This window comes from Asparagus officinalis, chromosome 8 (genome assembly GCF_001876935.1).
Source record: "Asparagus officinalis chromosome 8, Aspof.V1, whole genome shotgun sequence".
Classification (NCBI taxonomy): domain Eukaryota; kingdom Viridiplantae; phylum Streptophyta; class Magnoliopsida; order Asparagales; family Asparagaceae; genus Asparagus; species Asparagus officinalis.
The window spans coordinates 19,022,669-19,036,852 of NC_033801.1; the positions used below are offsets into that span (position 1 = coordinate 19,022,669).

A 14,184-nucleotide genomic window follows, 5' to 3' on the forward strand; every position below is an offset into this window, starting at 1 on the left:
AAAAAACAGATACAAGTCCCAACAAAGTAGCTGACACAGAGGCTGAGATTATACAAAAAAAAAAAAAAAACCCCACTGACACAGAGGCTGAGATTATACAAAAAAAAAAAAAAACGCTCAAGAATTCATGCTAAGTTAAGAGGATCCTTTTCGGGAGCAAAGAGAGTCGTTAACAAAATGTTTCACAAGCTAGTACTGCGCACATTACAACGAGATTGAGACATTAACACACATATCATATTCAAGCAAAATCATATGATTTATTTATCTCCGTATTGATATGGCGGCTGTCAATCTTAGTCAGAAACTGAAAGCAGAAAGTATTTTCTTTTTTAAGGATTTTTTTTTTCCTTTATTTTTTTGGTTGAGGAATAGGAGAAAGTAATTCTGAGAGGACATGAATTAGGAATCCTCATATGTTACAATTTTTTCAGCACCCTAGTCATACAAAACAACCACAACAACCAAGCAAGTAAAATAAACTACATTGATTAGCTTCTCCCAGCGCATCAGAACTTGTACAACAATCTCCTTTACTTTAGACATCACATCCCAAAAGTGACTGCATTGAAATGTTTATTTGCATCAGCTACTTGTTTCTCATATAAAACCAAAAGCAATCATCTTTTGCTTCAAATAATAGAGTGACTATGTCAAATACATAGAGTATGTACCGGACTTACCGAGACAACCGGAGCCCAATTGTCATCTAGAAAGCAGCGAGCGAGCGAGCGAGCGAGCAAGCAAAGTTGTCAACCAACCCATTCTTGATCTAGGCCATAACTACTGAAATAACCAGCAGCATGCTGATGATCATAGGCATGGCGATGCTGATGACTACCAATTTCTTCATTAGATATCTCGTTAATGTGTTCCGTCAGGGATTCTTCCTTCATTTGTATGACGGATTTTGGTAGTGACAGCACAAATTGGGCAATCATTCCAGCAATCTCCTCCGAAGCATCTTCCTAATAAACAAAAGAAGGTTAGCAAAGAAAACAGATTGTAGTCGTGTACCACATATATTTTACTTTTTTTTAATGGTAAAGCACTTCATTTCATTCAAGATAACACATGAAAATCATCAAGTACATCAGCATCACTCCAAACTTGATTTTGCCTAGTTCTAGCTCCTAACTGATCAAGAGATTCAGCCGCAACATCAGCTTCTCTTCTTGTACAAGCGAAGCTACAATTTACAAAACCTTAAGCAAGTAACTATATGTCATCAATAAATTTGCCCAACGGGCGCCAAGGAAAAGTTTCTTGAATTTCAAGCAGCAATTGCCTACAAACAATCTGAATTAACAACTAAATTTGAGTAACCCATGTCTCGTGCAACCTGTGATCCACTTTGAATCACTAACAATTCGCACACAAGAGGTTCAAACTGCTGATCAAGAGGGCCGGACAGACCAGATATATTACTGCATTCTAAATGACTAATAGATCTACCTCTACTTGGAAATCAACTTGTTTAAAAATATTCAAATCAGGTCAATGTTTGACGACTATTTTGATGCCCACACAGAATGTTAAAGATGCAGTCAGAGTATAAATGTATAAAGAGAAATGAAGGAAATCAGCATAATGAGACGATTGAGTTCTCAACCATAGTCATGTATAGAATAATGTAGGAAGAGGAACCATCACAAGGAGTTATGCGTAAACTTTCTTTTTAGGGTTATAGTGGGCCGTGTTGTGGTGTATCAGATGCATGAAAACTAAGTTGAGCATCCAAATACAGTGTAATTTACCACGATACCCTCACAGAAAGACCAAATGATATTTCCAGTTGTGTGTCAAAAGATGAGTTCCTCTGGTAACTATATTGCTTTTTCTTTGAAACAGAACATGATGCTTGAAAGGAGTTTTGGAGAACCATTTGAGTCTATGAAAATGATTACGGCATACCACTATAAAACGCTTCATTTGGAGATTTTACTTTTTCTGTAGAAATGTGTTTGCGCACAAAATGTTTCTAGAAGATATTAATCATAACCGACAAGATTGCTTATGAATAAAACTAAGTTCAACATCCAAATAGAGCATAATTTTACTGAAACTATTTGATGTTTCGACAATTTAAAAGCACTCAATCTGCAGTGTGAAGGTATTCACATTCCGCAAGAACACAAGACACACTATACAAATAAGTCTAATCGTAACAAGCACGCAATATCAAGCATTGAAATTCTGCAGGTCTAACACTCACTCGGCTTTTAGGGAAAGTTTTTTTTTTAAACTAATTTAAGAGCATATGAAATTCAAGTAATCGTCTTTCTGCGAAAATACATCTGTCCAAGAAAGGGGAAGAGTGGACTTACCCAAGTAAGTGGAATAATGCTCTTTAGCTGGCATCACTTTAGTGGCATCCATGAGGAAAAGGTGACAAGCTACGGAGTACTGATTTTGTCTCTATGCACTTGGATTTAGGATCTAGTTGCCCAACCCTAATGTTGATTGTACAGGTTATATAGTCACAATTCAGGTGGTCTGCATTATACCTTCAAAAATTGACAAACGAGCACATAGATATCTTACATGTGCTACCATGCAGTCTGTAACTGTAAGTATAGAGATTTGAGAAGTTGATATGATTCTCATCATGATGAGGGTTACTATTTACAAGTACCATGGTGAATTTAATATTCCAGACACCGGAACTAAAGTAGCCTATACAAAAAATATCGTATACAATATTTACACTCCCCCTCAATCTGAATTTGGAACAACCAAAGGCAGTTTGCCAGGAAGAAGCAAATGCCGTTGTACTATGTGAGCTTTGGTGATGAAAGCTGCTATTCTTTGTAGAGACAAATTACAACAGTACAGAATTTAATATCACAAGTAAAAGGGTATGGAATTTAATATCACAGTCGATGTGAGACTGAAAGTAATCCATACAAAGAATAACATATACTGTATATCAACAGTAACAATGTGTTAGAACTTCGGTACTGCTCTTTTGGCCTATTTGGCATAAGATGGAAAAACTTTTCAACAAACTCAATCATTGTAATCCTTCTTCGAAACTCTTCATAGTCTGCAAAAATATCAGTGAGCTGCTTCTTGGTTGCAGGGACTCAAACTATATAACCAACAAGGTTGCTTCTCTAAAGGCTACAAGTCTTACAAAGGTTCACCATTATAAACCTCTCATGAGCTAAAAATAGAAATATTCTGAACTCGATTAAGCAACCCCATTTGGGGTCAGCCTGTTTATATATTTCAAACTCGAATCAAACACACAGTGAACATGAACTGCTCACTAGCTGCTCGTTTTATCAATGACCCTTCAAACTGAAGTTTGATGTTGGTCCCAAGTGTTTCTGATCAAAAAAATTTAATAAGAAGAAATATCAAGACATGCCCAAAACTTTAATTCATACACTTCTCTATTTCATCATCTAGTTAACTCAGATGATAGTGGATTTTAAGGAAGACATTTTAGTTTCTACTGAAAATAATTTTCACAAACAATTCATTAACGCTGTTAATTGAGTCTTAAATGACAACCTTTTTAGAAAAATATACATGTTGGTATATTTCCGTACAAACAATATTATATTTATAATATCACATAATAATAAAATATGTTCTGTTGAGCTTATCCGAGACGAACATGGGTGAATATGACCTAACTCAAGTTCAGATTGTTTGCTAACTTAAAGGACAAATTTGAGCTAGATGCAGAGCAGAACAGAGTGTTTGTGAGTGGCTTATTCATTTTCCACCTAATTTGGGCTATACTCTTTCCTAGCAAGAGTTTGGCACTAAGAGAATGGTGTTAAATTTGAATTGCCAGCCTTACCATGGCTTTTAATTTAAAGAATTTCAAACTATGTTCGTCTTGTTGATGCAAACATAAGAAATTCTAAACATGATACACATCTAAAGCCAAAAAAAGAATGGGTTATTTGCATATATACCTCTTAAATCATCCATACAAGTGTCTCTCTATTTATCCATCTATCTATCTATGCTACATACTGAAGTAAGACCCTTGATTGCCACTTGACAACTTGTGATTATTTTGGTTTTTTTCTCTTTCTTTTCTTAAAACTAACCTTTGAACTTCTTTACTAATAAAATGTAATTAATAAGTAATAAGCAACCTATTATACTAAAGAAAAATCCATTATTCGCACATTTAACCTCTGTAAATTGATAATCTTTTCCCCTTTCCTTCCTTAATCTGAACCTAGTATTATTAATTATTCACTACGAACCATTAATTCTTCCCTGTGACCAAAACGCTTCAATCAACAACCAAAAAGAATTACACTAAATTAGAATGCCTAATATAGCCCGAACTAGGTGAAACCACCTTCATGTAATTAATGACCATTAAAAATAGAGTACAGTTAAATCAAAAAATCCCTACCATTCCTCTCTCCTATCAGCGACCTTCCAAATTCTGGTAGTTCTTGTCTCTGTTATCCATCGTCTTTATCTTTCTTTTCTTACCCCCTTAAACTTTCTTCAAATCATAAAGCATCAATATCCTACCTTAATTCGTCTCCTATCTGTTAGTAACTGTTCACTGTACCTCTATTGTTTTTCTCAATTTCCTCTGCTGATCTTCATTTTTGTTTAGATCTACTTTAATTAAATGACAATTTAGTGTCAAACCTTGATGCTGGATGTTCTGGGTGATGGAGAATGAAAAGACTTGATTCGGCTTGGAGATCGGAGATGGATGCCTAGTAAACCTGTGTTCACGAGGACGACCATGCTGGTTCCGGTGGAAAGATGTCTTATATTTAATTGCTCATTTTGCACATTTATAAGTGGGTTTTTTTGTTGCCTCTATGTTCTGTTTATACATGTAACTTTTTTGTATGATGTTGTAGTTGAAGGAACTTATTATTTTAATTTAGTTGATTAAAATTATTATTTTTTACTTTGGCCTTTTATCTATAGTACTCTTATTGTGGTTAGTAATTTTAAATCATGGTAGATCATGAGCTTGGTGTTAGTCACATATCAAATTATCTAATTATGTTATGTATTTGTTCGCTCTTAGTTATATAATATTAGTTTAGAGTCAATTGCTATTGTATCTATGTATTGGTCTAATTCCTGAACTAAAGACACATCCAATATTAGATATAACGATAACGCATAATGTAACGCTTACCTCTTGTTAAGCGTTAAAAAACACAAAAAACATAACGTATGATGTAAGTTATATTGTTTATTAATTATTTAGATATTTCATAAATACAAGCAATTCACAATGACTTTAATAATTAGAATAATCAAAATTTTCAAACAGAATATCACAAATATGTAAAACCTTGTTACCTCACTATACTGGCCAAGTCATTAGAGAAAGTCTTCAGCGAGGGATAGAGATGGAGAGAGCCAAGGAGGGGAAGGAGTCAAGGAGGGAATCTCATCGTTGAAGATTTCCACAATCGAAGATTTTCATAATCGAAGTTTTCACCATCATTGTCAGAAGTCAAGAGATATTTTGGGACGCTAGGGTTTAGGATCAGGACTTTTACAGTGATAAAGGGTTGGCGGATATTAGATTTGGACAGTGAAGAGTGATCCACGTGTTCAAATCTGGTAATTAATTGTATAACCTTGAAAAACATAGGTTATATAACCCTTAACAAAACACTTGTAAAACACGTTTTCTTGAGTTTTTTCACCGTTAAGTGTCATATGCATTTTCTATTTGTGTTATGTAACATTTTAGCTACGTTAGGGAATGAAACGAGTCATAACGAGCTATAACAAGCATTTTTTTAAAACATTGCATATATCTATACATTCTTAAATATTCTTTTTGCAGCTTGGGAAGCAAAAGACTACATTTCCAAATTTTGGCTTCTATTCCTATTCCATAAAAAGAGTGAAACAAACACCCCCTAATTCAAAGTTATCGTAGAAAGAATATATCATCACATCCTTGAGTAGAAATAGTGGAGTCGAAAATTTATGGCGCTCTGTCAATTGGCTGGCTTCAAGTAACTTAGTTAATTTAATAATACACTTTCGCTAAAGCTTATTTCAAAAACTACAAAATTTAACCTAACTCTCCTTCTAACTGAAGTATGAAAATTCTATCATTTCAGTTAGATAAATGGATTTTTGAAAGACTGCTATTTGAAATTAACAGAGGAAATATAAATTCATTTTGTTTATTAATGAACTTACACATGTATTAGAACAGGAAAAGGTATACATACTGTCTTCGGGATAGATAATTTTCCCCTCATCGTGTTGTACAATAGAAGAAAATTTTGAAATAAATCCATTCACAAATTTAATCCCAAAAACCGACCTTATCCCAAGTTTATTATAGAAATCGACTCAGTTTCTGGCCACGTCAGCATCGTGGCCAGAAACTAAACATTTAAAAAAAAATCACGATCCTAATTAGTCGGGGTTGACAACCCCGACTAATTAGTTGCCTAATTACCACCGCAGGCGGGTTAGGGGCGAAAACTACGACCAAAATGGTCGTGGTTGCCAACCGTGATAAAAAATGATCGGGGTTGCTAACCGCGACCAAATTTGGCTGGGTTGCCCCGACCATAAAGAGAGGGGTCACTAATCACTCCTTGCTTTTTCTCTTAATTAACATTATAATTATAATGTTGATTGATGGGGACCTAACTTAGCTTTGCACGCCTAACTCCCTTCATCATACCTATTTTATCTACTTGAACAAATGACCTATAGATAACACCACTAAAATTAATTATATGCCACTAGACAAAAGCCCACCCACTAAGGTTTATCTACTTGAACTAAAAACATTGATAATTAGCACTAATGATGAGAGGTTGAAATAACTCCTTGCTAAAAAGGTCGGGGTTCCAAACTCCAATAAATTTTGTCGTGGTTCTAAACCCCGACTAATTTGCCACCTAACCATATTCCTCGCTTGCATGTTAGCGTCTGCTGCTACTAAAACTCAACTAATTAGTCGGGGTTAGTAACCCCGACTAATTAGGACCGCGATTTTTTAAAAAACGACCCAGTTTCTGGCCACGAATCTGACGTGACCAAAAACCGGGTCGATTTCTGTAATAAACTTGGGATATAGTCAATTTTTTGGATTAAACTTGTGAATGAGTTTATTTCAAAATTTTCTCCTTGTATAATATATTCAAAGCATCATTCAAGTACTAATTGACCAAAAAATTAATTTTAGTAAGATGAAAATCACAATAAAAAGGAATTATTGTGTTTTCTTTTCAATAAATATTTATATTTTGAGTCAATTCTATCATTTTGGTAAACTATGTCCAGAATAAATTCCCATAGAATGGTACAGATATGACACTACTTATTCCTCTGTTTCTCTCCTCCTCCTCTAATCTCACTCTTCCCCTCACCAACCTCAAGCTAGCCCCCTCCTCAACTCCAGCTGTCTCCATCTCCTAATGTTAGGTTGACCTCAGCTCCCTTACCTCCCCGGCAGTGGCCGCCTGGCCGGCCCCTCCACCTCATGCTAGATCATCTCAAATATCAAGAATTGAATTGCAGTATTTATTAATTTTGAATTTCGATTAAGGACTAGAATAACCAGTGTACCTGGTATGCATCTTTCATTGTGCTGACACACAGAGAAAATCAGACCTTAAACAGCATAAGGGGAGAAAGGAAAAAAATAAAAACTCTTGGCCTTCACTTATATACAAAAATACTAAATCATGGACTCAGTCCAAAGGGAACATAAATAAAACAAGTGCTTTCCTACCTTTAATAGATGAACAATGAGATTACTAACTAGGAAGCCTGTCATCTATTTATAAAAGAAACACCACATAATTTTGCATCTTTACCAATTGAATGATTATATTCTCAAGGTAAGTCAACTTCAGGTTCCAGGATATGTAAGTCGAGGCCACATATTATAGAAAAGCAGGCCTTCAATAGCATAGTGGGAGAAAGGGAGAACACTTGGCCTTCACTTGAATGAAAAAAAGGACAACTAAATCACGGGCTCTGTCCAAAGAGAACATAAATAAAACAAGGGCATTCTTGCTTTTAATAGATAAATATTGTGAATATTATGAAAACTACCACATATTTATAAAAGAAACAACATGTAGTTTTGCATCTTTCTTTACCAATTGAATGATTATATCCTCAAGGAAAGTTAACTTCAAGTTCCAGGATTGTAAGTGGAGGCCATATATCATTATTATGATTTACCTAGAACCCAATCTCGTCACAATATGAAATACTTAAACTAAACCTATCATTGACAGGTCAAGTAACTTCTAATCAAGAAACAACAAGCAATAAAGAAAATGCAAAAACCACTCCTTTAGCAAGCTTACTTATATTAACGTGATCTTTGTGCTAGTTGTTGGGCAATCGACGATCCCAGATTCCCGATCCGCACAACCCGAAGATCAAACAACAATTTCATAAGATGGAAAATAACACAAGCATGAAGAGGAACACCTGGATTTAAATGGTTCGGTCAACCAAATTCAACCTACATCACGGGACAACAATACGAAAATCCACTACGTATGAGGGAGAACACTACAAGAGGGATCACAATACAAGAGGGATCACTCATCTCTCTCAATCTCTTAACCTCGCATACCTCCTCAATCTCATCTCAAGCACTCTCACACGAGACTTATATAGTGCTAACCCTAGCACTAACTTGGCCCACATGCTCATCAAGCTCAAAAGCCCACTAGATACTAAAATAAATATGAGACACATTACACCAATCTCCACCTAGCTAGTATCTAGCCACACCTATGTGAATATAGCTCAAACTCTCTACGAGAAACCATGGGTCACAACTCCAGGCACCATACACCATCCGCAGATGAAAAAGTCTTTGAGATTCACACAACATGAGGGCCAATGCTCTCATTATCCACATCTTAGATAAATATCACACATATACTATGCTCTACCTCTTGAGAACAAATGAACACGATCATCATTGTCTTCCAAACAGGCACATTTGATCTCTCAACTTGTCACGCCTAATCTACTGTGATCACACCGTGCTCTACCTTGGTCAAAACTTTCGGATCATCTTGAGCATCACACGCTCCATCTCAATCCAAACACCATGACCAACATCTATGAAGCACGGACATGGACATGGTGACACGGACACGGTAAAACCCAAAAAAATAGAACACGGCGACACAACTAGATTTTTTAATATTATTATTATATATAGATCAATGTTGAATTAAATTCCTATTACATTTTATATTTTTTGTTATGTAAAGTGGATGTTATAAATAAGAAACTAAAGGAAAGTGTGTGTTGCAGGTGTGAATTAAGACGTCAGGATGGCAATGATCTCTTGGAGAATTAAAGACAATAATGTTAAAGAAGACAAGAAAGAGAAGATGAACATATAGAAAAATAGATCAATTTTTTATGTAATAATGTTAAAGAAGACAAGAAAGAGAAGATGAACATATAGAAAAATAGATCAATTTTTTATGTTATATTATTATGATATAGAAAAATAGATCAATTTTTTATGTTATATTATTATGTAACATTGACTTGTATAATCAATGACAATGTAAGTTATGTAACTGATTTGAATATAATACCAAATTTTAATTTTCATTACTTTCATCTTGAGCATATCAAAATACAAGAGAATAAAATTCAAGTTGTAACTAGTTCCATGGTTACAAAATCCTAAGTTACTAACATTGTAAAAATTACAACCAAAAATGTATCTTAAAAATAAAGTTCTCAAGTTAAAACATCAAAAGATCATTCTATGGTTTCAACTCATTCATCCTCCTCAAACACAACGGCCTCCATCGTGGGCACGTCAAGAGAAAGGACGGCAACATCTAAAATACCGGCACCTTGAAATGAGTCAAAGGCATCTCCACCAACATCTCACATTCTTGATTCCCCTTCCATATACTCTTCCGAACTTCGAGAAAGTAAGCGAAGGTTGGTGTGAACATAAACAAGATCCTCCGCACGTGCCGGGGTTAGCTTGTTCCTCTTTAAGGAGTGAATGAAACCATACGTACTCCAATTCCGTTCACAACAAGAAGAGAAATAAGGTTGGCCTAGAAGCTTTACGGTCAATGATTATAAATTTGGAGTACTTGCACCATAAAGAAGCCACCATGACTTAGGATCCATATGTGCTCTATCGGAAAGAGAATCCAGATCACTAAAAACCTCTAAAGCCCCTACAAACTTAGCATATTCTAAGTTCACCACCCGTCGTTCATCAGGGTTAGGATAGTATCTTCTTAAGCACTTTGCTCTTTCCGTAGAGATCTCAAGATCTTGATTTGGAGCTTGTCGATTGACGTTCCCATTAAGCTATGTGGAATGATAGTACCTATGTTCGTTAATAACATGAATTAGCCCACAAGGTATTAAGTAATAGAAATATTTGCATTAAAGAGTAAAATGTGAAATATTACCTTGGAAGTGGAACTAAAGAGTGTGCCAAGCACTGAAGCAGGGTGTTGCTATTGTTCCATCGACCCACCAAGATCTTGTGAACCACCTCATAAAAAAAAGATTCCTCGTTATCCCTTTTATCCTCATGCCTATAAATAGTTTGCTTCACCTTCTCAATCATTGTTCCCACATATCATACACCAAATGAAGACATGATGTATCGGTATCGGTGACCCTTATCATTTCATAGATTGGGCCAGTGAAGTCAAGAATAAAATTTATCTTGCCCCATCACAAATCATCGAGGACTTTCTCTTTCACAAATTAAGTTTTTCCCACATCATCTTCTCTATACAAGCTCCATCGATCACTAAGGATTATGTCTTGGAGGCCTCACTTAACGATCTTAAACCTCTTCAACATAATAATCCACGAGGCAAATCTTGTGTCGGCAATCGACAAGAGCTTCATCTTGGAATAATCATTAAACATGGAAGCCGCATAGAATGATTCATGATAAAATTCTTCATAAACAATGCATCATCGAATATCTCTGTAATCCAATATAATTGTGCATAAGCCACGACATTTGCTTCCGTGTTCTTAGCCGCACAAATATTCTTGATAGCAAGATTGAGTGTATGGACTACACAAGGATTCTAAAATATGTGAGGCCAGGTGCCCTCCACAAGCCCTCCCGTAGCCTTGCATGCTGAAGCATTTCGGTTATGATTTGGATGACATTTTTCGGTCCCACCTCTCTGATACACTTTTCTAGCTGTGCTTGGATAAAATACTTATTCTTGACTTCTCCCTCGGCATTTACAGCATTCAAGAACATTGGTTTACCATCACATACCGCCATAAAATTAATGATGGGCCTCCTTTGTGCATCCGCCCACTCATCACTACAAATGGAGATCCTCTTCTGTTGTCATGTGTCCCTAATGGGCTCCATCAATCTCTCTACGTGAGTTTTCTCACGTTGTAAGATAGTGATCCTCATAAAATTATAACCGGGAGGCTTGTAGCCAGAGATTGGATTGCTTACGGCATATGCAAAAACCTTGGCATAATATGGATTCCTTATCAAGTTGAAGGACAATCCCCTGGTGTAGAACATCCTACCAATCAATGCATCAAATTCCTCTCTTGCTCACATATTGAATGCTTGTTCCATGATGTTAGACTCCCTCCTCCTCTTAGATTCACCTGTACCAATCGGCATGCTTGCACTTGCACCTATACCAGTTGTACTTGCAGTCGAAGATATAGGCAAAACTAGCATCTTAGGCCTAGAAGCCCTCAACCTCGCCTCCGCTTGATCCAACATCCTTTGAAACTCCCTTAGGTTTTCGGGCGTTGACTTGAAACACATCTTAATTCCAGTCCCGCTTATCCTCAAGAGGTGATTTTTAACTCTTGAGTGTGATCCGATAAAATCCTCTCTACAATAATTATATCTCCATCTCTAATTTCCTCCTGCCGTTCCTCCCCTTTCTCTAATTTGGTAACATATTTTCAAAGCGGACATTTGTCATCTTGTACTCCACTACCACTAGAACTTCCGTCTTGTTCCATTTCTATAAAATACAATAGCAATAACAATAAATTAAAAAATTAACATTGACTAGAAATTAACATTAACTAGGTAAATTAAAATAGCAATTATTCCATTTCTCCAAGTTCATTGACTGTAATTAATTAACCAATGTTACATTAAACGTTGGACGCTTCTAGGTGTCAGACTTAGCGCCCAACGCTTAGTCGTCTAGGCGGACGCCTAAGCGGTTTCTGGACGTTTTTTTTTTCATTTAAGTGATGGTCGATGAGGTTTTGCTGAAGGTCGGAGGAGGTAGTGAAGGTGTTCATATTTGGAGGTTAATGGAGTTTGGAGGACGTACAGTCTACGACATATAAAATCACAATCAAGATCTACAGGGTGCAATCCACATAAGCAGACAATGCTCTCCTAAACACTCGTAAAATCTAGGTGGGCAGTCTAAATACCGCCTAGAAGTTAGGCGCTAATTAGACGGCCTAGGTACCGCCTAGGCCTAGGCGTACGTCTAAGTGGGCTAGGCGGAGGTTTTTTAAAATAATGTAATTAACTGTAAATTAATTATACATTGACTGTAATTAATTAACTGTAAATTAAAATAGCAATTATTCCATTTCTCCAAGTTCATGACTAGGTAAATTAAATAGCAATTAACATTAACATTGACTGTAAAATAGAAATTAACATTAACATTGACTATAATTTAACAGTGACCAGGTAAATTAAATTGGAGAGATAAAAACAAACAGCGAAATATTCTTGAAATTAACTACTGTAATTACATCAGAGAGAGAAAGGGAGAGATAAAAACAGAGACAGAGAGAGGGATCGGAGATCGAAAAAAAGAGAGCGAGAATCGAAGTAGAAAGGGAGAGAAAGAGGAAGTGATTGGAGACGACGGAGAGATAGAGAGATCGATAGAGCGACTGAGAGAGAGATCGGAGAGAGAGACTGAGAGAGATCGGTTAGGGTTTGGGTTGTTGAGAGGACGATGAGGACGACGAGGACAATCGAGGCTTGTAGCCGACGAGGACGCTCGAAGCTGGTAGCCGACGAGGACGATCGAAGCTGGTAGCCGACGAGGACGCTCGAGGACGATGAGGATGATCGATAGAGATGGCGACGTTTGCTTCTCAGTCACGATCAAAGAGAGAGCTGAAGAGCCAATCAGGTAAGTTAAAACTAAGGTTAGGGTTTGGGTTTGGGTTTCGGGTTTACAGTTTTTCTTTTTTCCTTACCTCTTAGCCGTGTCGGGAGCGAAATGAGCGTGTCGAGGGAGTGACCGCCGCGAGTCGGCGGCGTTGACCGTGTAGGTGTCGTTGACGACGTGTCCGACGCGTGTCGAACGCGTGTCCGTCTCCAACAAGCGTCGGACACGGACTCGGGGGATGTTTGCAAGAGTCGGTGCTTCATAGACCAACATTGAAGACCAATAGATCATCTATGCCATGTGCACAAACAACATCTAGAATTAACTAGCATCCATCAATCATGAGATACACAATCATACCTCATATAAACCTCCCACTACGTGAATCTTCATTTGATCAACGTCCGATTGTTCAAAATTGGCTCCAAACAACAGAATCAGCCCAATCTGCCTCCACCATTGCATTCGGAACGTAACATTGGGTTTGACTCTTCAATCACCATAATCAGACCATGATCCATCAATCTGCTGACAAAACAATCCCATTCGTTGGATTTGAACTAAACAGCAAATAGCAACCACCAACCATCAGACAACAAAAGAATTGAATACCGGAACACCGGATCACTAGGCATCAATCACATTCACATAATTGCCTTTCAAATGCTCACGCTCACATGAGTTTCCTAAACACCGAACATCAACCACCAACCTCCAAATAGCCGAACATCGGATCTAGAGCACCATCACATGGTTTTATTTTGCTGCGATTTCTTTTCTCGTGAAAAAGAAATCTTACGCGGAGTCAAAACACTAAACATGATTCACAATGAGTACATTCATCATGTGAGAGCCATGACACCAGACACATAACACCAAACACTAAATCGTATCCAAACACCAAATCCCTGATTTTTCCTTCTCCTTCATGATTCACAAGCCAACAACAAGAAAACTTTTCGCTCACAGCCAACTATTGTCGCCTGCAACCAGCCTCCAAACTTCATCGCACTTTCACTGCCTCACAGCCTTCAGGGCTTGCTGCATGCAGCTAATCACCACCACTACCCGCGAA

General features: G+C 37.0%; 1 protein-coding gene across 2 annotated transcripts in view; it reads right to left on the reverse strand.

Moving 5' to 3' along the window:
- Window positions 309-14,184, reverse strand: part of LOC109851471 (protein AUXIN RESPONSE 4) — a 16,268-nt gene continuing 2,392 nt past the window's right edge. Inside the window, exons 2-3 of one of the 2 annotated variants that reach the window (XM_020421609.1) lie at window positions 684-968; window positions 309-562 (exon numbers count right to left, since the gene is read on the reverse strand). In XM_020421609.1, the coding sequence (XP_020277198.1) occupies window positions 753-968 (216 nt within the window). In that variant the 3' untranslated portion in view covers window positions 309-562; window positions 684-752. Of the gene's footprint in view, window positions 563-683; window positions 969-7,277; window positions 7,972-14,184 lie in introns of those variants that run through there. The other variant, XM_020421610.1, reaches the window with a different exon arrangement.